We start from the raw sequence: 25,065 nt of genomic DNA, 5'->3' as shown, positions 1-25,065 counted from the left end.
GTTTGGCTGGTGTTATGATAGCATTAGCTGGAAAGATAGCTAGTTGGAACAACATCCGCTTTTAACGTTACATCAAATCAGATGATCGCCTGTCCTTTCTCCAGGACCTAACACTGTCCGTGACCGTCTATCAACAATAATGCACCCACGGTGAATTGTATTTAAGTTAAGTAGCTACGGACTAGCGTTAGCTGACTATTACTAACGTTATCTTAATGTCACTGCGGGAAGGCGAGCTAGGTCAGTTAGCTTAGCTTGATAACGTTACCGTGTCTAAAGTTGGTGCTATTCACATAATCCAGCAATAATGGCTGCAGACCTGCAAGCAAAGTACAGCAAGTGCCAAAGGATAAGAGTCTGAGGCGGAGTTTCAAAAGAGAATGTTGAATATTTATTTTGCATCAAAAATCACAACATGGTTCTATCTGCCACTAGCTTACAGACTGAATAGGGTATATCTGCAGAGCCACTGAGTAGCGAGTGCAACACCGTTTAATGTCCGTGTGGATCATTGGAGTAGGGTATATCTGCAGTGCTGCAGCCCATACTCATTGATTAATGATACTAATACAAATCTATACAATCACCTGTTGTTGAATAAATACCATACGTTCTAGTTATTACTAAAAAACAGTATAACAGTATCTGAAAAAAAAAAAAAAAAAAAAGTATAATTTATATAATTTTTTTTACATTTCTTTTTTTTTATGCACTGGTATCGGATAAATATCGGTATCGGCCGATACCCAAAGCTTAGGTATCGGAATCGGATCGGAAAGGGAAAAATGGTATCGGAACATCTCTAATAATAATGCAAGGACACCGTTTCAAAGTGCAATAAACTTTTATTTAACATTGGAAGACATTTTAAATATCCTAAATAAAAAAATGCTCAGTTTGATTGTTTATTATAAAACAAACTGAAACTGGAAACAAGCCCTCTGTCTGGCTTTTTGTGTCATCCTTTTAACATGTACATGTATTATTAATGTACCTTGCGCCGCGGTACCATGTACAAAATGTTAATAAAGTGTGAGGAAAAAACTGGAAACATAATAAATAAAAAGGCAGTGAAACAATAATCAAATAAAGACCAAAATATATACTATCTCTGTTGGAATGGAGACTTCAGCACAGGATAAACTAGGGATGGGCAAAAATAATCCAGATCGATTGATCACAATGTGATGTACTCGAGTACTCGTGGAGGAAAACGCTGTACAAAATAAACGTATTTTCCGGTGTTTTAGACTTTTATTTTGAAGCCCACCACTCCGTCTTTTCCGGTGTTTTAGACTTTTATTTTGAAGCCCACCGACCGGACCGGAAGTATTGTTGTGATTATCCTAGCAGAACCTATGAGCGGACAACTTGTCTCGTCCGGTTCTGCGTTTTTGAGCTAATGATAAAACAAATGTTGATATTGTTGGTGAACAACTAACTTTAGGTAAGTTTTAACGTTAGCTACTAACGTTAGATGCAGCTACTACAGGCAATCAACAATGAGGAGGAAGCGTCAAATCCGTATATAATAGAATAGTAGCCCTGTGGTGCGTAGGCACGACTCGAAACTACCTGTTATAATAAATTAATTCATGTTTAACTTGTGTCCAGTCCTTTGACTAGCCCCACCCGTTCATTGTAAACAATGATGCATGTAATTGTATTAACGTTATTCTGTGTTGTAGCTATGCTATACGTTGTATTTAGTTTGTTAGCTATTTAGTTAATGTTGGCATTGAATGAGCATCAACGCTCGATCTTTCATCTTTATTTAGCAGTCCAGTTTCTCCGGGCAGTAGCGAGTAACTACTTGGGTCTAAAAATAGCTAACGTTACACTACAAATAACGCTACTTGGTTAAAAGGAGCAACACTATTGAGAAATGTAGTTAAGCTCCCGTGCTGTGCTCTGTAGTAAAGCCAGCGGCCCGCCTCCCCACACGGAGAGTGACTGACGAGGGGTACTGGTTCCGCCTCATTAAAACAAACGCGCAAATAGCAATTAATTGCGCCCGTCAAAATCATTGCATTCATTTTAATTATCGTGGCAATTAATCGATTTATTGCTTATTGCGGCAGGCCTAGGTGTACACAATATTCACTTAATTACATTTATGATTTGAAATGTTAAGTATGCACTTTTATGGCAAATGAGTATTCGTAGGTAAATCGACATTGAATGTCCAATCTCTGGTTGCGCAGGGAGTAAGTATACAACCTGGAATATTTAGGAAACGATAGCGATAGTACTTAAATGATTATAGCTGGATACACTAAGGGGGGGGGGGGGGTCCCGCTGGTTGTAAGACAGTAGGAGGGGGGGGGGTTAGAGAAGTCGCTGGCGGTATCCCATCTGGCCGACGGTGTCTTGGGAGAATCCAAAGTCTTAGACCCAGTGCCCACAGAACCTCGGGCCGTAGACGAACACAGCTGGACCCTCTGTGGAACGGTATCTGCCGGTCCACAACGGAGAGACGTGGTGCGACCTCACGTGTAGAGCGCCGCCTCACCTGTAGTCCTCTCCGGGGGGTAATTTCAACACTCGACAGTGTTGGCCTTTATCCATGGAATAATCAAAGCACATAAAGCATAATCCAAGAGCCGTGGAAGGCTCGCCGTCGTCGGGTAGAGTAATCCAATATACAGGTCCAGTCGCTCTTGACCCGGAGCTCCTCGGATGCAATCACCACTAGGGGTCTGACCAGCCTGGATAAGCGTCCAGATAACGTCAGGAACGATGGGGGTACTGATAACTGTAGAACTCGAACCGAACGATGCACCATACATAAATAGACTATTATTAGCTTAATAGAATACGTCCAACTCGACGGTATGGTGCCAAACTATGACCATTCAACTATTAATCTACACGATATCTCAATGCCTATTCTGGGCCAAGTAGGCCCTACTACACCGCACGTGCTTCGTGGGGAGGCTTTTGCGTCTGTCACTCTGTTGGAGGGTAAAGAACTGGACTAAAAGAAAGTTCTACTTTACGAGCGTCATATATATATGCGCTATGAATAGTACCACACGTATTTCGCCCGGCATATTACTGCGCGGAACCGGGGGCTGCCTCGACATGTTAGGCGGCACGATTGAACTTGAACCTAGGGGTATGGCAACCTGGCGCCAGGTTCTAGTCCAATGGTAGAATGAAACTATTATGGGCTGTTTAGTAGAAACGGGGATATTCAATGCATATTGTACAAGGAATATACAGGGGATATCAAACGATATACAAATACAATTAAATATATATATATAAATAAATATACATATTCGGTTTAATCTGATCCTTCACAACAATAACCAATAAGATTGCCCGATTTCTTAAGGCCGCGCCTCTTGAAATAGAGACACCATTAGGTCTCACACAGACAGCCAGTCCTGCATTGTTGAGAAAATGGTTCTTAGATGTGCTTGGGGAACGTGCAATAATGACCAGAGATATCCAGAAAGACTAAAGGGAGCGCGTTTTATAAATTTTCCGAAGCCTAAAACACAGTTGAAAAAATGTTTAAAGTAGATTAAGGCTTGTGGACGGCCCCATACACAGCTGAATGTGGACAAGATCAACAAGAACAAGGCTGTATGCTCGATCTATCTGATAGATAGATAGATAGATGGCTAGCCGATCGTTAGGTAGCCAGCTAATCATGTCTCCTCTCCAGACATCAATCAAGGTTGCTAATGCTAAGCTAGCTAACGCTAACGCATGGTTTAACGTCACCAAAAAGAGTCTCCTAAAACATTCCGATCAGTTCATGAGCTGAAGGAAAACTACATATAGCTACAGCTACTTAGTCAACACTCTTGGAAATTATTAATTGGAAGTTGTCCAGTTGATTCTAACAACCGAGCTAACGTTAGCTAAATGTTAGTGTAAATGTCCAAACCCCCCCTCCTAATGTAGTTTCCTCCCCCTCGTATGTATATATTTTCTGTTAGGATATCTATTTAACAGTACTGTATATTTGCATATCTTGTATGTCACAAATGTAACAGTACTGTATCTGTATGTCATAAATGTCATGCTATATATCTGTTGTGTATGTCATAACTCATAAATGTCATTATGAATTGAAAATGGGGGACCCTGATGTGGCAAGCTATAACACTGAAGAAGGAATACATATTTCCGAAACATGTTTGTTTCAGGCTGCCATTAAATTTTGAACCTGAGAGTGCTGGTCTGGCTTCACTGCTTCTTTTATATAATACTTAATGGGATTTCAGCACCCAGTGTCGTATCTTGAGAGCGCGGTCTAACTTGACATTTGGACCCTGATGTAAACAAGACGAAAGTCTCTCTGGTCTGCATCCCCTTAACTTGTATTGAGCTGTACTGTATTAGTGTATTGTACCCATTCTGCAATCTGTTAATAGTTTTCAATCAGCTAGCATGAGTAACCTGAATGCCTTACAATATCTGTGATCCACTTTCTCTTCGCTGTCATGCCTATCTCACCTTATAGCATTTTGTTGGCAGGGATGGACCTACTGTGCAATATCCAGACCCTATAAAAGCTGATGGGACCACATGTAAGTGGGTGCGTCCATTGCCAAGGAAAAGACACCGGCTTGATCCTGACAACCACCTTCCTACTCCCATATCTAAAAAAGAACTACTGCAGGAAAATACTAACTTGTAAGTCCTGAAGACTGGGTATTGTTCAAGTTTCAAGTTTCTTTAATAGTTGTCATACAGAAGTACAGAATACTTTTATACAAAATGCTTCTTACTGTTACGCTCCAGAGACTGTGCAAGACAAGATAAGTATGAAATAAAATAACATAGTATAGTATGTAAATTAGAAGTAAAAAAAAATGAGGTCACAGTGTTCAGTATAGACATATGTACAATGTTCGATGCAGAATAGATGTAACTGAGTTACCATATAATATACAATACTATGCAGTGTACTAATATACAATACTATATAGTGCAAGGCAGAAATGGGATGAGGTGCAATTTAGGTACAATTTACAGTAGGTGTACGAGTTGTAGTGCAAATCCTTTATCAATAAATATAAAGTGTGTTTGTGTGATCTAAAGTGTGGAGAGTGGGTGCTGCAGTGTGTTTTTTGTTTAAGTGAGTGTGTGCGTGTGGGTGTGTGTGCTGTGTGCATTTGATGGTTGTTGCATAGTGTTTATTGTTCGTTTAGCAGCCTGATGGCCTGGGGATAGAAACTTCTTCTGAGTCTTTCTGTGCTCGCCTTAAGACTCCGGTATCGCTTGCCTGACCGCAGCAGTTCAAAGAGGCAGTTGTTCGGGTGGCTCGAGTCCTTAATAATTCTCTTAGCCTTCCCCCTGCACCACTTGTTGTAAATGTTCTGGAGGGTGGGAAGCCCCCCTCCAATTGTGCGTTCGGCTGAACGTGTCACTCTTTGTAGTCTGCTACAGTCTTGTGCAGTGCTATTCCCAAACCAGGAGGTGATGTTGCCAGTCAGGATGCTCTCTATTGTACATGAGTAGAAGTTCCTAAGGATCTTCTGACTGACTTGGAACTTCCTTAGGCGCCTGAGGAAGTAGAGGCGTTGTCGTGCCTTCTTCACAACACTGTCAATGTGTGTGGTCCATGTCAAGTCCTCGGATATGTGGGCTCCGAGGTACTTGAAACTGTTCACTCTCTCAACCGGTGCCCCGTCGATGCTGAGGGGGCTGTAGTCCTTGACCCCCGACCTCCTGAAGTCCACAATCATCTCTTTTGTTTTGCTGACGTTCAGGGAGAGGCAGTTCTCCTGACACCACTGTGACAGATTCTCTACCTCTTCCAGGTAGGCCCTCTCGTCGTTGGCAGAGATCAGGCCCACCACTACTGTGTCACATCAGCAAATTTGATGATGGTGTTGTTGTTCCGCTGTGCCACGCAGTCATGTGTGTACAGGGAGTAGAGGAGGGGGCTCAGAACACAGCCCTGGGGGGCCCCTATGTTGAGTGTGATGGATGAGGAGGTGCAGTTGCCTGCTCTTACCACCTGGGGTCTGCCCGTCAGGAAGTCCAAGACCCACTGGCAGAGGTCATAGTTCAAGCCCAGGTCCCTGAGCTTGGCTATGAGTTTGGAGGGGACTATGGTATTGAATGCTGAGCTGTAGTCGATGAACAGCATTCTCATAGTTCCCCTGCCTCTTGTCAAGGTGTGATGCTGCTGTGTGCAGCACATGGGCTATGGCGTCCTCCGTGGACCTGTTGGGGCGATATGCAAATTGCAGGGGGTCCAGGTTGATGGGGAGGGAGGAACAGATGTAGCCCTTCACTAGCTTCTCAAAGCACTTCATGGCTATGGAGGTGAGGGCTACAGGGCGGTAGTCGTTGAGGCAAGCGGGCGTAGATTTTTTGGGTACAGGGATGATGGTGGACTTCTTCAGACAGGTGGGGATGACAGCCTGTTCCAAGGACAGGTTGAAGATGTCAGTGAATACCGGGGCCAGTTGGTCGGCACAGACTTTTAGCCGGGGATGCCGTCCGGTCCTGCTGCCTTCCTGATATTCACTTTTTTAAAGATCCGTCTCACCTCATGCTCTGTTACCCTGAACACTGAGTCTCCATCAGCAGACCCCCCCCCCCCCCCCCCCAATTGCCGTGGTTTGTAGGCTGGCGTTGTTATTCACAGCCTCAAACCTCGCATAGAAGGAGTTGAGATCATTTGCTACGGATATGTCACTGTTCAGCTTGAGGGAGGTGCCTTTGTAATCTGTCATTGTTCTGAGGCCCTGCCACATGCCTCTAGAGTCAGCCTGTCAAAGTCCTTATAGGCGGTATTGTCTGAATATTGTGATGTGTTAGTGAAGATGTGAATCACTAACTAAAAATACCATTTGCATGTGTGAATCAGATGTAATTTAATCATTTGTTATAAATGCTCATATCTAGTATTAATTTGTGAACCAAAGATACTGCAAGTTCTTGTTACAATCAAACAACAATACATAAATAATACTGAGACCAAATGTTATGATTAATGAACAACATGGATTTATTAATTAAAGTGCATTTATTTGATTATGATACTTCACAGGAACATCAATCCCTCTCTGGATGTCATCAACCACCAATCAGAGCTCAGTTCTACAGCTACACAGACGTGCACAGCTACTCAGACTGAAGGAGAATGTAAGGGTCTACCTTCTTTTAGGAACTGAGAAGCATGATCTTTAAAAAATGCAGCAAGTCTGTGCAGTAATCTTTCCATAAATTGTATGTCTGGGAATATTCTTTCCACAAAGATATCTTTCTGCGTAAAAACTATGAATTCACAGAATTGGCAGCCTGTCACCATAAGTCCTTGTATTTTCACATAATAGTCATGCGTCTTCTTCAATGAAATACTGCCCCCCTCATCTTCGTGTAACCAGAAATCTGGGAATTTGTCGCGAGCCTCCAATATCAAACAGTTTCTTGCCTTATAAGGACATTTCACTTCGACTATCCCACTCTCGCCATTGTCACACAACTTCCCGTCAGGTGTGGCTCCTAAAAAATCAAACTCTGAATTGACAACAAGACCACACTCGTGAAAATGTCTGGCGGGATAAACCTCCAGATATTTGGCCTTCGCCTTTGCCTCATTCCTTTTCCCATACTCAAAAGCCGGGGCACAAATGGATGTTAACCGGAAAACACTCTCCAGACATTTAGTTGTTGGGGCAGATTTTCTGTTTACCGCTTTCGTAAAGTTTGAAGCAGTCAGTCGTGACCTCCGCTCTTCAAACCAGTCATTTGACAGAGCCTGGGCCCGAGTGTGTTCTTCCAGTGCTACCAGGTTTGTGTCTGCAGCAGTATTCAGATCTTTGTAGATCGCTGGAAGCTTCACTGGAGATGGCTGGTGCACAGATACATTTCCACACCTCTGGTGTGGAATCGGGTCTGTTTTCTTCTTGAGATTTCTTGTCTGTAGAATAAAAGCAAAATGTTATTATTGTGATGTCATGTCAGGGTTAGAAATTAAAATGTTTTTTCCAGGGCTTTTTTTGCCCGCCTTAATTGATTTTCGGGTGCTTTTTTTTGTATTTCGGTGGCACCGAATTTTTATGATAAATTAACATAAAGATTATAAAACATTGTCAACACTTTTTTTTACAGTCTTGGTCCCTATGTTTGATAACGTAATGTTAATGTCTCCATATATAGGGCTCTATGCTAACCTTTTTCCCAAGGAGCACATGTGCTCCTAAATAAAATTTAAATAAATAAAATCTAAATAAAAATTTAGGAGCACACAAAGAAATTTAGGAGCACAGTGAAAATTGTTCAAGTAACAGTTTATTAACAAACTATTTATTACATGCATATTATACTGTGCGTGTGCATACTAGGGATGGGCGTGAGTTAGGGCTGGGTGATATAACGATAAATATCGCGATATATTTTAACACTTTGGTCGCCAAAAACGCCTTACCACGTCATTCCCCGCCATGCTCATTCTGCCAAAGACGCCGTACCACGTCTTTGAGATCAATGTTTAAAAAATCTGTGATCGCAATCATATTTCTCCCCCGGAGACTTGAGATCTACTGTTGATCCCCTCTCAACTCTCCAATGGTTCAAGAGCGCCATCTGGTGGCGGATCGCCCAAACCGGAAACAGGAAACGGAAGCTGGTGCTCATTCCAATTCGGTCCGATCACTCGCTAATAGTCCCAGGACTCGAGCTAGACACAATGGATAGCAATCCGTTACCAATAACTCGATAAACAACATGATTTGGACGTATATACTATTATACAACCTGGAGATGGATCGCATATTTCTACATCCCATAATAGGAATATTTCTGCTCGACGCTCATCGCCCAACGCTACGAGGAAGCTACGGTGAGATTCAGCGGGTTTTTTTAACGTGTTCGATATAAACTGCTCTGATGATCATATCACCCACACTAGATGAATCATCTAACGTTGGCCACGGAATTATAAACGACCCCCCCCCCCATCCGGTCAACATCAGATGATAAGTAGTAACTTCTAGAAGCACGTCCATTTGACATTTTTTTTCTCGCGCAGATCGCTATCAAACTGTATTTGATCATCAATATAATGCATTTAGGGCTATAAATCACGTTCTGGAGAATGCTGCAGAAAACGATAAAAACATACTTATACTTTAGACCGTATTTTTGTATGAATATGTGAATGAAAAAGTATAACGTTGCTACACCCTGAACAATAGATACTTGACGTTGAATGGGCCATAGTAATGTCAATTTAGCAATACAATTTAAAAAGTTATAGCCCTGCAAAGAAGGGGAACTTCTCCATAGACAAATAGAGCCGGCGTGGGATGGTTTATTGTGAATATAAGCCTGGCGACCAAAGTGTTAATAATCGATATCGGACGAAAAAAAATCGAGACAGTGGACAGACTTGTCTTTCTTGCCTGCAACTTAAAGTAATGGCTTTGCTTGTCCAAATGACAATACTGACCAAATTGAAATTGCTATGGCGATATGATTTTGTCATATCGCCCAGCCCTAGCGTGAGTAATCGATTAATCTATTAATCAATTAATCAATTACTCGTAGCTATGAGAAAAATAGAATACATTTTTTTTGCAAAATTATTAATAATTTTTATGAAAGAAATGTATTAAATCTTTTTATTTTTTTAACATATTTTTTCACATGTGTAAGATTATAACTTTGTTGGTTTCCTTAAACATATATACGTGAATGAACAAATAAGTAAAACATTTAAATTTTTTTTATCAAATATTATTATTATTTCTTTTTTCTTTAAGTTTTTTTCCCCTTCGAGTAATACACAATCACTCGAGTATAGCATGCGATCAATCGATCTGGATTTCTCTTTAAAATGCCCATCCCTAGTGCATACTAAGGGCTAAACATCTGTGCAAAGTGTCAGGGGCTTTTCTTGCCCCCCCCTGAACTGATTTGAGGGCATTTGGTCAATTATCGAGGGCATTTTGCCCCAAGCCCCCCTTAATTTCGAACCCTGTGTCATGTATATGTGGAAACTCCCTAACAATAATTTTAACATTTCTGTTTCCAGGGGTTTGCCCTTTAGAAGTATTGGGCACTGCTGTGGAAGGTGCAAGATAACCTGGTTGAGAGGGCAGCTTATTGAAAAGGAACAGATAATACAGTCTCTCGAACAGGATGCTCAGAAAAAGACATTCTGTACTGTGGAAAGTGTTGTCCAAAAAGAAACAAAGATCAAAGGGCTTTTTAAGTACTACACTAGGATCACATATGTTAGATTCATGTTATTGTTAGATTTTCTTGTGCCTGCTGGCTGTGATGCACCTTATGCAAAGGGCCGTAAAGACATGAAGTCACTAGGAAAACAAAATGGCCTATTTTTGACACTGTGTAGGTTAAGACACAACTTTGGACTTCAATATTTGGAGTATCCATGCAGTCTGCATGACTTGTTTTTAATACATCCATAGAACTTATGTATTTTAAATTTGGACAAATTAGCATATGGCCTCATAGACATTATTATTGAAAACATGCCTGAAAACTTTAGAAAAGAATTTCCTTCTACTTTAGTCATTATTGATGGTACTGAATTTAAGACCCAGGTGCCATTTGCACTGGCTTTACAAAGTCAGCTTTATAGTGACTATAAGTCAAGCACAACCCTCAAAGCATTGATTGGATGTGATCCAAGTGGGTCTGTAATTTTTGTGTCCGAGTTATTTACAGGTGCTGTATCCGATAAGGCTATTACTGAAAGCAGTGGTTTTTATGATTGACTTAAAACACTGAAAGTTCATGGTTACATCAAGGATGGTGATGCTGTTATGGCTGACAAGGGTTTTACAATACACAACGAGTTGAAAGAGCTTGGATTACGTCTGAATATCCCTCCTTTTGCTGCTGGTCATTCTCAGATGTCTCAGTCAAATGTGGCATTGACTAACAAAATTGCTCGTCACAGGGTTCATATTGAGCTTCTTATATGTAAAGTTAAGACGTACAAAATCCTTTCAGATCGCATACCAACAACCCTTTTCAAAACGATAAACCAGATATGGTCAGTTTGTTGTTTTATGACCCTACAACAGGATGTGTTTGTAACTGATAAATGAAATTGTAGACCTGCATTAGGCTATGTGTCCACCAGGGACGTTTTTTTCAAGGCGGACCGCGTTCAGAGCATTTTTCTGAGGCTCGCGCCAGCCGCGGCTCCGCCCCTTCCTTGATGAGTTACATTGATGAGCGCGCTCCTTTCCAGGAGTTGAACTAGTTTCAACTTTATGAGCTGGGAGCGCTCCGACCAGAAACGCTGCCGCCGAGAGCTCATAAAACGCGAGGCGCGGCACTGGGAAGAGGAGCGCGCCTGTCGCGTCTCCAGCATAGAAATTAATGCCAGAAAGGAGCTGACAACTCATAAAACGTCCCTAGTCGACACAAGCCCTTCCCTGATAAGAAAGTACAGAACCAATCTGGACTTCTCCAAAAGGGGTTGTGATCTTTGGCACACTGGTAGACAGGATAGTTGCCAAAGGCAGGGAACAAAATAAGTACCCGCCAACCGCCAATGGCGGGCAGATTTAAGGTTTGGCGAGTAACAATGAGAGGTCTGCCCACCACCTGGCGTGTAACAAAATAGTTCATATCGATACTCTTATTTTGAAAATCCTGTGGCGGGTCTCATTTCCGCCCCAAGCGCAGCTCCAGCTATAATATCTATGGCTCCGGCAGCTAGCAACGTTCGGTTCATATCGATACTCTGATTTTGAAAATCCCGTGGCAACTCGATGAGTCATATCCGCCCAGTCCGTGCTAATGTCTGTGTGGTGCAGGGCGATCAAGCAGAGGAGCAGGGCTACACAGCAGTGTGCCTATTTTGCGACCCGAAATAAGTCTGTGGTTTTTTTTTTCACAACGGGTCAAATGCATCTAACATGCTTTGCATCGTCGCCATTCCTTTATGCCCACATCGCCCGAAATTAACGTTACGTTAGCGTAAGCTAACAAGCTAATCCTGATCAGAGGCAGAGCCATAGAGAATAGCAGACAGTGTGGACTGGGGAACGGGAAATGGGGGCACTCTCCCTTTCTGTGTGTGTGCGTGCGTTTGGAAAGACGATGAAGTCACTAGTCAGAACTCAGGACAGGAGTATATTATAGTAAACTGAGGATTACTGAGGATAGATAGTGTAATTTTTGGCTGGTAAAAAATCTGCCTGGCTGGTAGTTTTTAAAATCTACCAGCCAAATGGCTGGTAAGTCAAAACGTTTATTTATTTTGTTCCCTGCAAAGGTGTTCCAGTCATCCGTTGTAGATGGGCAATATCGTCCTCTGTTACAGCTGGAAGTCAGTAAATATTTAAAATATTGTATTAAATGTATTGCATATATTAATAATAACTTGGTCGTACTTTTGCTATATTTCTGAGATGGAAGAACGATGTTTTGGTCACTTTGTTAATATAAAACTTGAAGTTCAGTTCTGAATCTATGATAACCCAGAGACTTGTGACCTCAGATTTGATCCAAGGGGTTAGTCCTCCCAGGTTCTTTATCAACGTTTATTTTTTTGTTTTGGGGACGATAATTAGAATAATAGATAGAAAACCTACATTATGTCCTCTGATGATATCACCCAGCGGTAACATGTAAAGGACCTAAGCAAGTCCCTTGTGCAACTCCATAGTTGTTGTCATATATCTCAGACATGTGGCCTCCTAGTTTAACACTTTGGTCGCCAGGCTTATATTCTTAATAAACCATCCCACGCCAGCTCTATTTGTCTATGGAGAAGTTCCCCTTCTTTGCAGGGCTATAACTTTTTAAATTGTATTGCTAAATTGACATTACTATGGCCCATTCAACATCAAGTATCTATTGTTCAGGATGTAGCAACGTTATACTTTTTCATTCACATATTCATACTAAAATACGGTCTAAAGTATAAGTATGTTTTTATCGTTTTCTGCAGCTTTCTCCAGAACGTGATTTATAGCCCTAAATGCATTATATTGATTGTATACAGTTTGATAGCAATCGGCGCGAGATAAAAAATGTCAAATGGACGTGCTTCTAGAAGTTACTACTTATCATCTGATGTTGACCGGATGGGGGGGGGGGGGGGGGGGGGGGTCGTTTATAATTCCGTGGCCAACGTTAGATGATTCATCTAGTGTGGTTGATATGATCATTATAGCAGTTTGTATCGAACACGTTAAAAAATAACGCTGAAACTAACCGTAGCTTCCTCGGGCCGTTGGGCGATGAGCAGAAATATTCCTATTATGGGATGTAGAAATATGCGATCCATCTCCAGGTTGTATAATAGTATATACGTCCAAATCATGTTGTTTATCGAGTTATTGGTAACGGATTGCTATCCATTGTGTCTAGCTCGAGTCCTGGGACTATTAGCGAGTGATCGGACCGAATTGGAATGAGCACCAGCTTCCGTTTCCTGTTTCCGGTTTGAGCAATCCGCCGATCGGCCACCAGATGGCGCTCTTGAACCGTTGGAGAGTTGAGAGGGGATCAACAGTTGATCTCAAGTCTCCGGGGGAGAAATATGATTGCGATCACAGATTTTTGAAATATTGATATCAAAGACGTGGTACGGCGTCTTTGGCAGAATGAGCATGGCGGGGAATGACGTGGTAAGGCGTTTTTGGCGACCATAGTGCAGGGCTGTACGTTAACTTTTTTTACACATAGCACTGGTGCTACAGAGGTTGATAGTTTTGTAGCACTGGCCAAAATCTTGTAGCACAAGTATAAAACGTGTTATATTTGTAACAGTCACAAATGTGCCTATTGTATTTGTGTTATTTAGTTGCAGTCAGGGAACAAACTTAACTTTTTGACTTACCAGCCATTTGGCTGGTAGATTTAAAAAAGGCAGATTTTTTACCAGCCAAAAATTATAAATTGCTTTTTAGTATATCGCCATGTGTTATTATTACTATAATACTCTCATATGCTATTTTCAATTAATATCATAAACAACATAAGGAATATTAGCATAATTTTGAGTGGACTGAAGGAATGAGTCAGCGTTAATAGTTTTAAATGCAAATAATTTATTGAAACATAGAAGTGGGGTCGGTTGGGACACACACACACACACAATGGGGGACCCTGATGTAAACAAGACGAAAGTCTTTCTCTGGTCTGCATCCCCTTAACAATTGTGTGTATTGAGCCGTACTGTATTGTACCCATTCTGCAATCTGTTAAATAAAGTTTTCATTCATTCACACTGTTTCAACTCACCACCCCTGCATCATATTGTAGTCTAGTCTGTCTTCAAACTTCCACTCCTCTCGACACACACACACACACCCTTTCCCCAGTCCCCTGTTTTCTATGGCTCTGCCTCTGATCAGGATTAGCTTGTTAGCTTATGCTAATGTGACGTTCATTTCGGGCGATGTGGGCATAAAGGAATGGCGACGATGCAAAGCGTGTTAGATGCATTTGACCCGTTGTGAGAAAAAAAAAAACACCACAGACTTATTTCGGATCGCAAAATAGCCGCACTGCTGCTCGGCTGAGAGCAGAAGGCAGAAGCACGGTCTGGGGCGGATATGACATCGCAGAGTTGCTATGGTTTTTTTCAAAATAAGAGTATCATATGAACCTGACCGTTGCTAGCTGCCGGAGCCCAGATAATATGACTGGAGCTGCGCTTAGGCGGAAATGAGACCTGTGACAGGATTTTCAAAATAAGAGTATCAATATGAACCGAATGCCTATCGCACCAGTGCTACTGAAGTAAATCCATTCATCGCACAGACCGCTGTTGCTGTAGCATGTGCGATATATATGTCGCACTGTACAGCCCTGCCATAGTGTTAACATATAATTTCCTCCCTCTGATGTATGTTTTAACCCTTATGCCTTATTAGGTAACTGACAGAGTTGGCACATCAGTGCATGAAAAGATTGCATCACGTTCAAGGTCATGAAAAACTTAATTTGTAATATTTCTTTCCATTTTTTTTTTTTTTTTATGAATACCACTATAAGGATGGATACTTTATTCTCATCAGAGTTTAGTCTGAGGTCACTGATTATTTTGGTGAGGGCAGTTTCAGTGCTATGCTATTTTCTGAATCCTGAATTCTTCTAAGATTGTGTTCTCTTCATTGATGTCTCATGAGCTATTTTTATATGTACATCAACTTATAAATAAAATTTATTTTTGATATTGTAACTCATTGACTTTGTTCACTTTATTATATCCGTTGGATGTATTACTACCACTTTACCTGTAAGAAGTGTCAACATGGCACACCACTGGCCGTCTCTTTCTCTTCTCAGAGGGTTTTGCAACCACGACATGGTTTATAGGTACTGGCTGTATTTTATCACCTCTGGGGACATGCCATTGCTGTGGTATGCTTGTGCAACTTTGTTGTTCTGGTATGTGGGTAAAGTTGTGCCATTTGAATCCTTGAAGAGACTTGACAATGTCGACGATATGGGAACAGTGTCCATTTATCCTGAAAATACACATGCAACAATCAAATGGTTGATAGCTACTCCACACATCAATGTACAGCTGCGCCAACACTAAAAGGTAAGCTAGCTAATTACAGTAGTTCAAATTCAAAGGTTTATTTGTCACCTACAAATACCGCGACATGTGTGATTAGCATAACGTTAGATGATTAGCCCATTGTAGCTAGCAGTTAGCAGATACTAGGCTTAAATCTTAATTTTAAACGATCACTAACAATTTTATAATAAGGGACCACTAACATACTCACCCTGCTTTACATGTGCAGTAGGACTCCACAATTGTATCCTGACTAATTACAATGTGGAGTTTGTGAGGCGTTTGTGTTTTCCACATGGATCGCCAACACTTGGCATCAACTTTGACGTTGTCATCTTCTCCATCCGAAATCCTAATGTCATGTATATATCCTTGAGTAAAATAATTCAGGCCTTTCTGGAGAACTCTCTTCGATAGAGTAGCGGCATTGGGCAAATAACTGATAGCAATAGTTTCAGGAATCCTTAAGAGAGAATCCATGTTGTTCAATTGACATGTGGTTGTTTCGGTGTGCGTGAGAACATTTGGGAGAGCGTGGGAGACCGTAGCAACAGTAACACGGGGGGGGCGGGACTTGCCGTCAGTGCGGAAAGGTGTATTGTTTGGCAAACAAACACTGATAAAAAGTCCGTAATCCAGAATCTAAAAAATAAAACTGTCCAGGCAGGGTTCAAACCAGTAAACGGGTGTATTTTCTCACCAGTCTCTGTGGTCGTGGAATGGAAGCTACGTAAGACAGTTATCCCTGTAGTGTAGTGTAGATATTTATGTCAAAATGCTATTGGATCTTTTTTTGTCAATTGTAAGGCGCTTTGGATAAAAGCGTCAGCTAAATGACTAAATGTAAAATGTAAATGTATTTTCAGCTAATGTAGCAAAGCAAACGTGTCATCTAACGTGTTAACGAGTGTCTTGTCTGCTGCTAGTTTCTGTAAAACGAGTTACTCTCTCCTAGGGATGCACCGATATGAAAATGTGCCACCGATACCGATGTTCAACTAACACAATCGGCCGATACCGATATTTGTGGCAAAACATTTTTATTTATTTTTTGGTAATTTTTTTCTTTTTGTAATTTAAAAAAAAAGAAAATATGAAACTACTGTATATTTGTGTTACAAATTGTGCTCACCGATATGAACATAGGCCTCTTTACTTACTTAAAAAAAGGAAACATCAAGAAATAGCACTATCTCTCTCCCAGTATGTTCTGCAGGGCTGCAGCTAGATACTAGTTCTCCCAGTATAGTCTACCGGCTGGGCTGCAGCTGGATACTATTGTCTCAACCAGAGCTATCAACTAGGGCTGGGCGATATGGCCTCTAAATGATATCGCGATATTTTTTGGCCATATCGCGATACACGATATATATCGCAATATTTTGACATTTCCTCTAAATCACTTAAAAATGCTTGATTTAACCCTTTGATGCATACAGTCACGCCAATATGATGAGTATAATAAGTCCCTGCAACATATGTTTGCATTATTAAACCATGAAGATGCTTTAAAAAATAATTTAATGAAAATGTACTAAGAGTAGTCTACATCTAAGACAATGTATATAAAAACTCTTGGGTGCCTAAGACTTTTACACAGTACTGTGTTTTCTATCCACTTTAGCCAAACACACATATATATATATATATGTATATATATACACACCCTACTGTGAGAAAATAATAATCACACACAAAGGTATAATGGCTTATAGCAGACTTAATGATTTTAGAATATTTCAGATAATGAAATTAAATGTTTATATCATCAACTATCCAGTTAGTATTTATACTGTCTGTAACGTTTGGCTACTTTAAATCATTGAATGTAGAGAGAGAGCGAGAGAGAGAGAGAGAGAGAGAGAGGGGGCGAGAATGAACAAGAGAGCCAGCCCCCCCCCCCTCGGGTTTTGTTCTAGGTTCGCGTTTTGATCGTCTAAGCTGCCGTAGGTGATGACGTCACACTCGAATGTAAACAGGAAGAGATGGAGACACACGGAGATGGAAATTGAATGATATACAGAAACGAATAACCAATAAATATGAAGTTATGTTTAAACTTCTGTTGTCAAGCGTTGTCAATATAACCCACCCCCTTTCCTCACGAATGGAACTAGTCTTGTGGAGTCCGCTTTGACCGTTTTCCAGGGATAGCAGCTATCGCTAGTTAGCTTAGCATAATCCTAATGGATACCTTGGTTAGCAGCTACCGTTAGCTCATTGCTCGTGTCAATTAAATTACATGTTATTAAAGGTCCGCGCTGGTCTGTCTAATGAAATTACAACCGCAACATTATATCGCACTGTACAGCCCTGACTACGCTAACGTTAGCCTATAGCTCCGCCGTCCCTGCTACACTCGGGACCAATACACTAACGTTAGCCTATAGCTCCGCCGTCCCTTCTCGAGGAAAGCACTGCGAGTGTCTCTCGGCCACGGGCGGCGCCATATAAACTAAATACTCGATGTTCGCGATATAGTACAGTACTACATCTCGGGTAGAACAATCCGCGATACATCGAGTATACTCGATATATCGCCCACCCCTACTCTCAACCAATGAAATTTTGATTGACAGTCGATTCTGCCAATTACGTCACACACCGCTTGCACCCGCCTCTGCTGTTACCACCAATCGGCAAGCGCGTATACATTTTTTACTTCCGCTTTTGTCCACCATTGATTTTGACGAGGTGTTCTACAACAACAACAACGGCGGCGCAGCCGACGTTTAGCTTTTAGCTCCGCAGGATGACTTAAACGAGGCATAATGATTTTACTGCAACGAATGTTATAAGAAAACAAAGCCTTTCTATACATGTAGGCCTGCCACGATAACACATTTTGCTGGGCGATTAATTGCCCCCGAAAATATCGCGATAAGCGATATTATTGCGACCGGTTAGAGAATTTTTTTTGAGAAATTTATTTCCCAAAACTTTTATTTTGAAGCCCACCGCTCCGTCTTTTCCGGTGTTTTAGACTTTTATTTTGAAGCCCACCGACCGGACCGGAAGTATTGTTGTGATTATCCTAAGCAGAACCTATGAGCCGACAACTTGTCTCGTCCGGTTCTGTTTTTGAGCTAATGATAAAACAAATTGTTGGTGAACAACTAACTTTAGGTTAGTTTTAACGTTAGATGCAGCTACTACAGGCAATCAACGATGAGGAGGAAGCGTCAAAGCAGTATATAATAGAATAGCTGTGGTGCGTAAGCACTGCAGCACGACTCGAAACTACCGGAGTGTTATAATAAATTAATTCATGTTTAACTTGTCCTTGTCCTTTGACTAGCCCCACCCGTTCATTGTAAACAATGATGCATGTAATTGTATTAACGTTATTCTGTGTTGTACTTGTAGCTATGCTATACGTTGTATTTCGTTTGTTAGCTATTTAGCTAATGTTGTTAGCATGGAATGAGAATCAAAGCTCTATCTTTCATCTTTATTTAGCAGTCCAGTTTCTCCGGGCAGTAGCGAGTAACTACTTGGGTCTAAAAATAGCTAACGTTACACTACAAATAATGCTACTTGGTTAAAAGGAGCAACACTATTGAGAAATGTAGTTAAGCTCCCGTGCTGTACTCTAGTAACGTCAGCGGCCCGCCTCCCAACACGGACAGTGACTGACAAGGGGCACTGGTTCCGCCTCATTAAAACAAACGCGTAAATAGCAATTAATCGCGCCCGTCAAAATCATTGCATTCATTTTAATTATCGCAGCAATTAATCGATTTATTGCTTATCGCGGCAGGCCTATATACATGTGTCTGATTGAAAACTTTATTAACAGATTGCAGAATGGGTAAAACTCAGGGCTCTATGAGCAACGGAAGGAACTGAGCTAGTATGAACGCGTAATGCTTGCTACGCTGGGGTAAATAATATGCTGATGTTATTGAACGTGTAACACTAACTATATAACGTTAATGCCACAAAACGAATGCCTTGTTAACAGGGACCGAAACTAAAGCCCGCCGCCCGCCAGGGGCGGTCTGTTTTTACCTTTGGCGCATGACACTTAGAGGGCTGCCCGCCGTGTGGCGTGTAGACGTGTAGTTCATAAGCAGGCCCCTAAAAATATTTGTATGCGAACGGTAAAAATCAATTACGCGCACGCTGTGCGAATACAGATTATAGCCTCTCTCGTCTTTTTTTTCCTCCGCTGCGAGATCGTTAAAAAACTACAAGTCCCACATTGCACTCAAGCCAACGGTCCAATCACAGTAGAGTGAAGTGACTGGTTTCATGGGAAATAAAGCAAATGACCAATCGGAAGCTCTCATTTTTCTTGTTTACTTCCTGAAACTCCGCGATCAGGGCTCTCGTTTTCCGAGACACCAACTTATTATAGTCTCTCTTACCAATAGCAATAGATTTTAGAACACCTAGATTTATCGATAGCAATAGTAATATAACGTTAATGCAACAAAACGAATGCCTTGCTTTGTTAATCATAACGTTGATGCAGTAGCGTATGTCGGTGTGTTGGCTGTAACGGACATGACAATAACATAACGTGTACACATTAAAATTGCGATAATCTATTCTAACATTTTCAAATCGATGCAGTTGAATTTCCCCCTTAGGATCGATGCATTGTTACACCCCTACACCAAAGTCACTGGCCCACTGTGTATCTGTGTGTATAATAACTTGGCTAGCGTTATCAACAGCAGAGGTGGGCAATGGGTCCAGCTGCAGCACCGGAGTGCAAGCGATGTGATGTAATTGGCAGACTCGACTGTCGGTCTACCTGACACGCAAACTCAAACAATGTTTCTGTACTGGAGGTGTGATTGATTGATTGATTGAAAACTTTATTAACAGATTGCAGAATGGGTACAGTACAGCTCAATACACACAATTGTTAAGGGGATGCAGACCAGAGAAAGACTTTCGTCTTGTTTACATCAGGGTCCCCCATTTCAATTAATCAGGAAAGTGTACAGTAGGAAAGTGTACAGTATTTCAATAGGCAACCCTGAAAGGATTATTTTTCTAGAAGAGCAACACAGCCAAAACAGACAGTGGAGCTGTTTGCAGATAGCAAGCATTTTGACTTATTGCGTGGTGGCGATGTCTCGCAGATAATACAACTACAAGTATGATTATATAATATATATTTTATTTAAAAAAAAATTGTATATATAAAATATATATTGGCAGGTAAGAAATATGCTTGGCATGCCCGGAAGTAGAAAATGAATAAACGCTTGCCGATTGGTGGTAAGAACAGCAGGAGGTGGGTGCTAGCGGTGTGACGTAATTGACTGTCAATCAAAATTGTTCTATTGCATTGGTTGAGAGTAGGGATGCACCGATATGAAAATTGGCCACCGATACCGATTGTTCAACTAACACTATCGGCCGATACCGATACCGATATTTGTATATTTGTATATAAGTATTTGTAATTTTTTTTTAATTTTTTTTTGGAAACTACTGTATATTTGTATGTGTATGTTTGTATTTGTAGGCCTCTTTACTTACTTAAAAAAAGGAAACATCAAGAAATATGTTTATGGTATCACTATCTCTCTCCCAGTATCGTCTGGCGGCCTGCAGAGGGATACTATTTTCTCAACCAGAGCTTTCAACCAATGCAATGGAACCATTCTGGCGGCCTGCAGCGGGATACTATTCTCTCAACCAGAGCTTTCAACCAATGCAATGGAACCATTTTGATTGACAGTCGATTCGGCCAATTACGCCACACCGCTAGCACCCACCTCCTGCTGTCCTTACCACCAATCGGCAAGCGTTTATTCATTTTCTACTTTCAGGCATGCCGCCATTGTTCTGTTTGCGAGAGCGAATACGTTAGCTGCCCGGCCCGCCGACCAGCGCTCCACAGCATGACCAAATGAGACATAATGATTTTACTGCAACAAATGTTATAATAAAACAAAGCCTTTCTATACATTTGTCTGGTTGAAAACTTTATTAACAGATTGCAGAATGGGTAGTTTGGTACGGAATGAGCAACGGAATGGAACTCAGCTATGAACGGACTAACGGAGTAATGCCTTGTTTACTGCTATCTTCGGGTAAATAATATGCTTGTTATTGAATGTGTAACACTAACTATATAACGTTAATGCCACAAAACAAATGTTTGTGTCATTTTAACAGCAGATACTTTCTTAAATGCCATCTTCCCGAGAGAGGGTGTTGACGGGGAGTTGCGTTATTAATAGCATTGAACAGCTAACCGAAAGCTAGCGTTAACTATTGTTAAAGGTTTAGCCATAACGTTACCTTGGCTAAAGTTTGGGCTATTCATAATCCAGCAATAATGGCTGCAGACCTGCAAGCAAAGTACAGCAAGTTGGCAAAGGAGTATTCCAACGCAAATCACATTTTCACCAGTAACGTTAGTCTTGCATCTCCCGGTAGCTAATGAACGGACTCGGAGTAATGCCTTGCTGCTATGGGTAATAATAATATGCTGATGTTATTGTCCGTGTAACACTAACTATATAACGTTAATGCCACAAAACGAATGCCTTGTTAATCATAAAGTAACTTTGATGCAGTAGCTTGTGTGTGGGGGACGGCGGGCGTTGTGCAGGTAGGTCGCGAGTGAATTTTTATTTTTTTGCCTTTTGACGCTACAAAAATTGATGGGTATTTATCGGCGACTGCTATCGGCACATTTGAGCTTATCGGCCGATAGGCCGATAGCAGTCAACAAGGCACTTATCGGCCGATACCGATACCCGACCGATATATCGGTGCACCCCTAGTTGAGAGCTCTGGTTGAGACAATAGTATCCAGCTGCAGGCCGCCAGACCATACTGGGAGAGGGGTAGTGCTACATGGCATGGTGGAATTAATACCATAAACATATTTCTTGATGTTTCCTTTTTTAAGTAAGTAAAGAGACCTACAAATACAAACATACAAATATACAGTAGTTTCATAAAAAAAAAATATATATATATATATATAAAATACAAATATTTTTTTTGCCACAAATATCGGTATCGGCCGATTGTGTTAGTTGAACAATCGGTATCGGTGGCAAATTTTCATATGGGTGCATCCCTATTTGTAATCTTGTTTTTAGTGCCTTTTGAGGCTCCCATTTAGAGAAAATCACTGTAGACTGTACACAGTTTTACAGGTCAAAAAGAGGAGAATCAACCTTGGGAATTTCTCAACAATAATAAAAGTTCCAAGCAACATGAGTGAACCAGAGAACCGGTATGACCTCAATGCAGATTTTTGGCAACTTCCTGTTGGTTGGGTTAGCTCCTTATTGAGAGCTTGTGCACCTTGGACCCGCACTGAGCTGCCTCCAACTATTAGCCCAACGTGAGAACTCTCTGCTGCCGCTACCACATTAGAGGAGGCGATGACAAATGCAGCACAAAGCAGATTTGTTGTTTCAGTCCAGAGTCACTATTATTCCCTGCAGATAGCAAGGCAGCCGTTACTCTGTAAACCCACAGCCTCTGGCCCCACTGGAGTTAAACCACAAACCAAACAGTGGCCCACGCCCTCCCCAGGGCCCGCAGCACATTCCCAAGCACTGAGCAACAGCGTCTCCTTGTAGTCTACCACCCATGTTCAGACTGCTATACACACACACAACACGGCAGAGTCTCGCTTGCGTTAGTAAATAGACCCACTAGCCATCTGAATCTGTCTCCCTGAAATAAAAATAAAATAAATACTATAGATGCAGGGGTTTTGAAGATGGTAGGACTGACGGTAGCAGAGTTTGTGGTTATGTCACTGTCTATTCAAGCTCCTTGTGCTACACCTTGACAGGGCTATTGTGTGTTGCCACGAGCAGCACTTAAACACAACACACTTCATTCACAGATCAGTCAATCATCAAATAACTCATTGAGATTGATGCAATCATGAGTGCAGTGCACAACTCACTCATAGGACCAGAAAAAAAATCTCTATTTCAGACAAATGTTGACATTAGTCAAATAGCTATCCCATGTGGGGAATCCCACAGAATATGCATCCATTCCAACTTTCCCCATGTTCACATTCTCTAGTCTAAACAATGTCCCTGGCCTCAATGAGTCAGACCTGGCTGCATGATTCAGCCACCCATACTTCTGGACAGAACAAGTGTCAACTGTACACAACAGTCATATAAATAGTATGGCATTAGTATAGTATTATTATAGTATAGGTTATGGTAGGAGGTGGGGGTCAACTTCACAGTTAATGTTATCAAGGACGAGACCTGTTTCAAGTTATAATTTTTCAGAGATCCTACTACTTTACATCGCTGAGGTAATGTGTTAGTGGCCGTTACCGACAGGTCTAGTGGTAAAACCAACTTGAATAAACTAATTGGAGATACAGGACTTCTAGTGGGCCCTTGTGGTTGTGTAAAATAACGATCACAACAGGCGCTTAGGTACTGCAGCGTTAGCTACACCGATAGCTGGTCTACAGTGACTAGCTACATGGACACTGCTCAACCATACGATTACTAGCTAACGTCAGGTCTCTACAAAGCATCAGCAATGTTTCAAAATGAAACATCTCAGCTGATTGCTAGCTCGTTTGACAACAGTGTGGCCAAGTGAACAGTGAACAGGCGCTTGTGAGCTGACGGTGGCTGCAGCCTGTAGGCTTGTCAACACATAGCCACCAAGATTCCCTTGACAAGAAGCAGTGTAACGTTACCAAGATAACGTTAGCTGACTAGCTACAATAGTTAACAAGTGTAACGCGTTGTCTCATCCGGCAACTTCATACATATCTACAGTTAACCCAGTTGCTGACGTAGATTAGCTAACGTATGTGGTAGACAAGCAAAAGCTGAGGTAACAGCTTACTTCTCCTTAGCTGCCATTTGTTTACTCGGCATGCTAACGTAACCAGCGTTAGCTAGCGTTAGCTGTTGGAGACAGTTCCCTGGTCTTGATAGGGTTAGCGCTACGTTACCTGGGTATGGTTATGCATTTCGTGTTGATATTCTGTGTAGTAATGGCTTTTTCCAACTCGTCCAACTGTCCCGTCTTTTTCAACTTCTTCACAAGACTTTTGACAGCCTTCTCACACCATTTCTCCTCTTGTCCATTTTGTTCTCCTTTTTTCCACCCAAGAAGTCTCTTCACGATTGGTGGAGTGAACGGTAATATAGACATGTTTTTTATGTCGTCTCAGTTATGCAACTATTTGCGTAAATTAAGTAACCTGCATACAAGAACAGCTCTGTAGCTAGCTAGCTAACGCTAGCTAAAAGTGTGAGAGAAACAAACAAGGCAGCCAGACGGGGCTCAGTGTGGCTGCTCGCCTCGCGCAGGACCAGGTTCACTCCGTTCGAGTTGAATGGCTTCAAAGTGGGGCTCGCGCAGCGCTGCCTGTCGGCCCCTCCTCCTCCTCCTCCTCAGCCGACATAGACAGTGAGGATGGGATGATGCAGCCTTGCACCATTCGGTACAACAAACACTTATAATATTCGATATTCTATATTGTGAGATTACTGTGGGGATGTGGTGAACTGAGGAATTATAGATAGTTGCTCTCATGGAATGTTTTGATTTCTTCAAACACATTTTTTTTTATTAATTATTAT

The 25,065-nt window shown here is 41.5% G+C and overlaps 1 protein-coding gene across 1 annotated transcript in view; it reads right to left on the bottom strand.

Annotated features, from left to right (window-relative positions):
• smad3b (SMAD family member 3b) overlaps positions 1-24,793 on the bottom strand; it is a 78,426-nt gene extending 53,633 nt beyond the window's left edge. The window contains exon 1 of the mRNA XM_084334675.1: positions 24,432-24,793. Coding sequence (XP_084190801.1) covers positions 24,432-24,634 — 203 coding nt within the window. The 5' untranslated portion in view covers positions 24,635-24,793. The remainder of the gene's footprint in view (positions 1-24,431) is intronic.
• Positions 24,794-25,065: the final 272 nt, after the last annotated feature.

The sequence above is a fragment of the Notolepis coatsorum genome (assembly GCF_963971535.1).
Source record: "Notolepis coatsorum genome assembly, chromosome: 18".
NCBI classification, from domain to species: Eukaryota; Metazoa; Chordata; class Actinopteri; order Aulopiformes; family Paralepididae; genus Notolepis; species Notolepis coatsorum.
The sequence above is the reverse complement of the archived record's forward strand: the minus strand, read 5'-3'. Positions and strand labels throughout refer to the sequence as shown.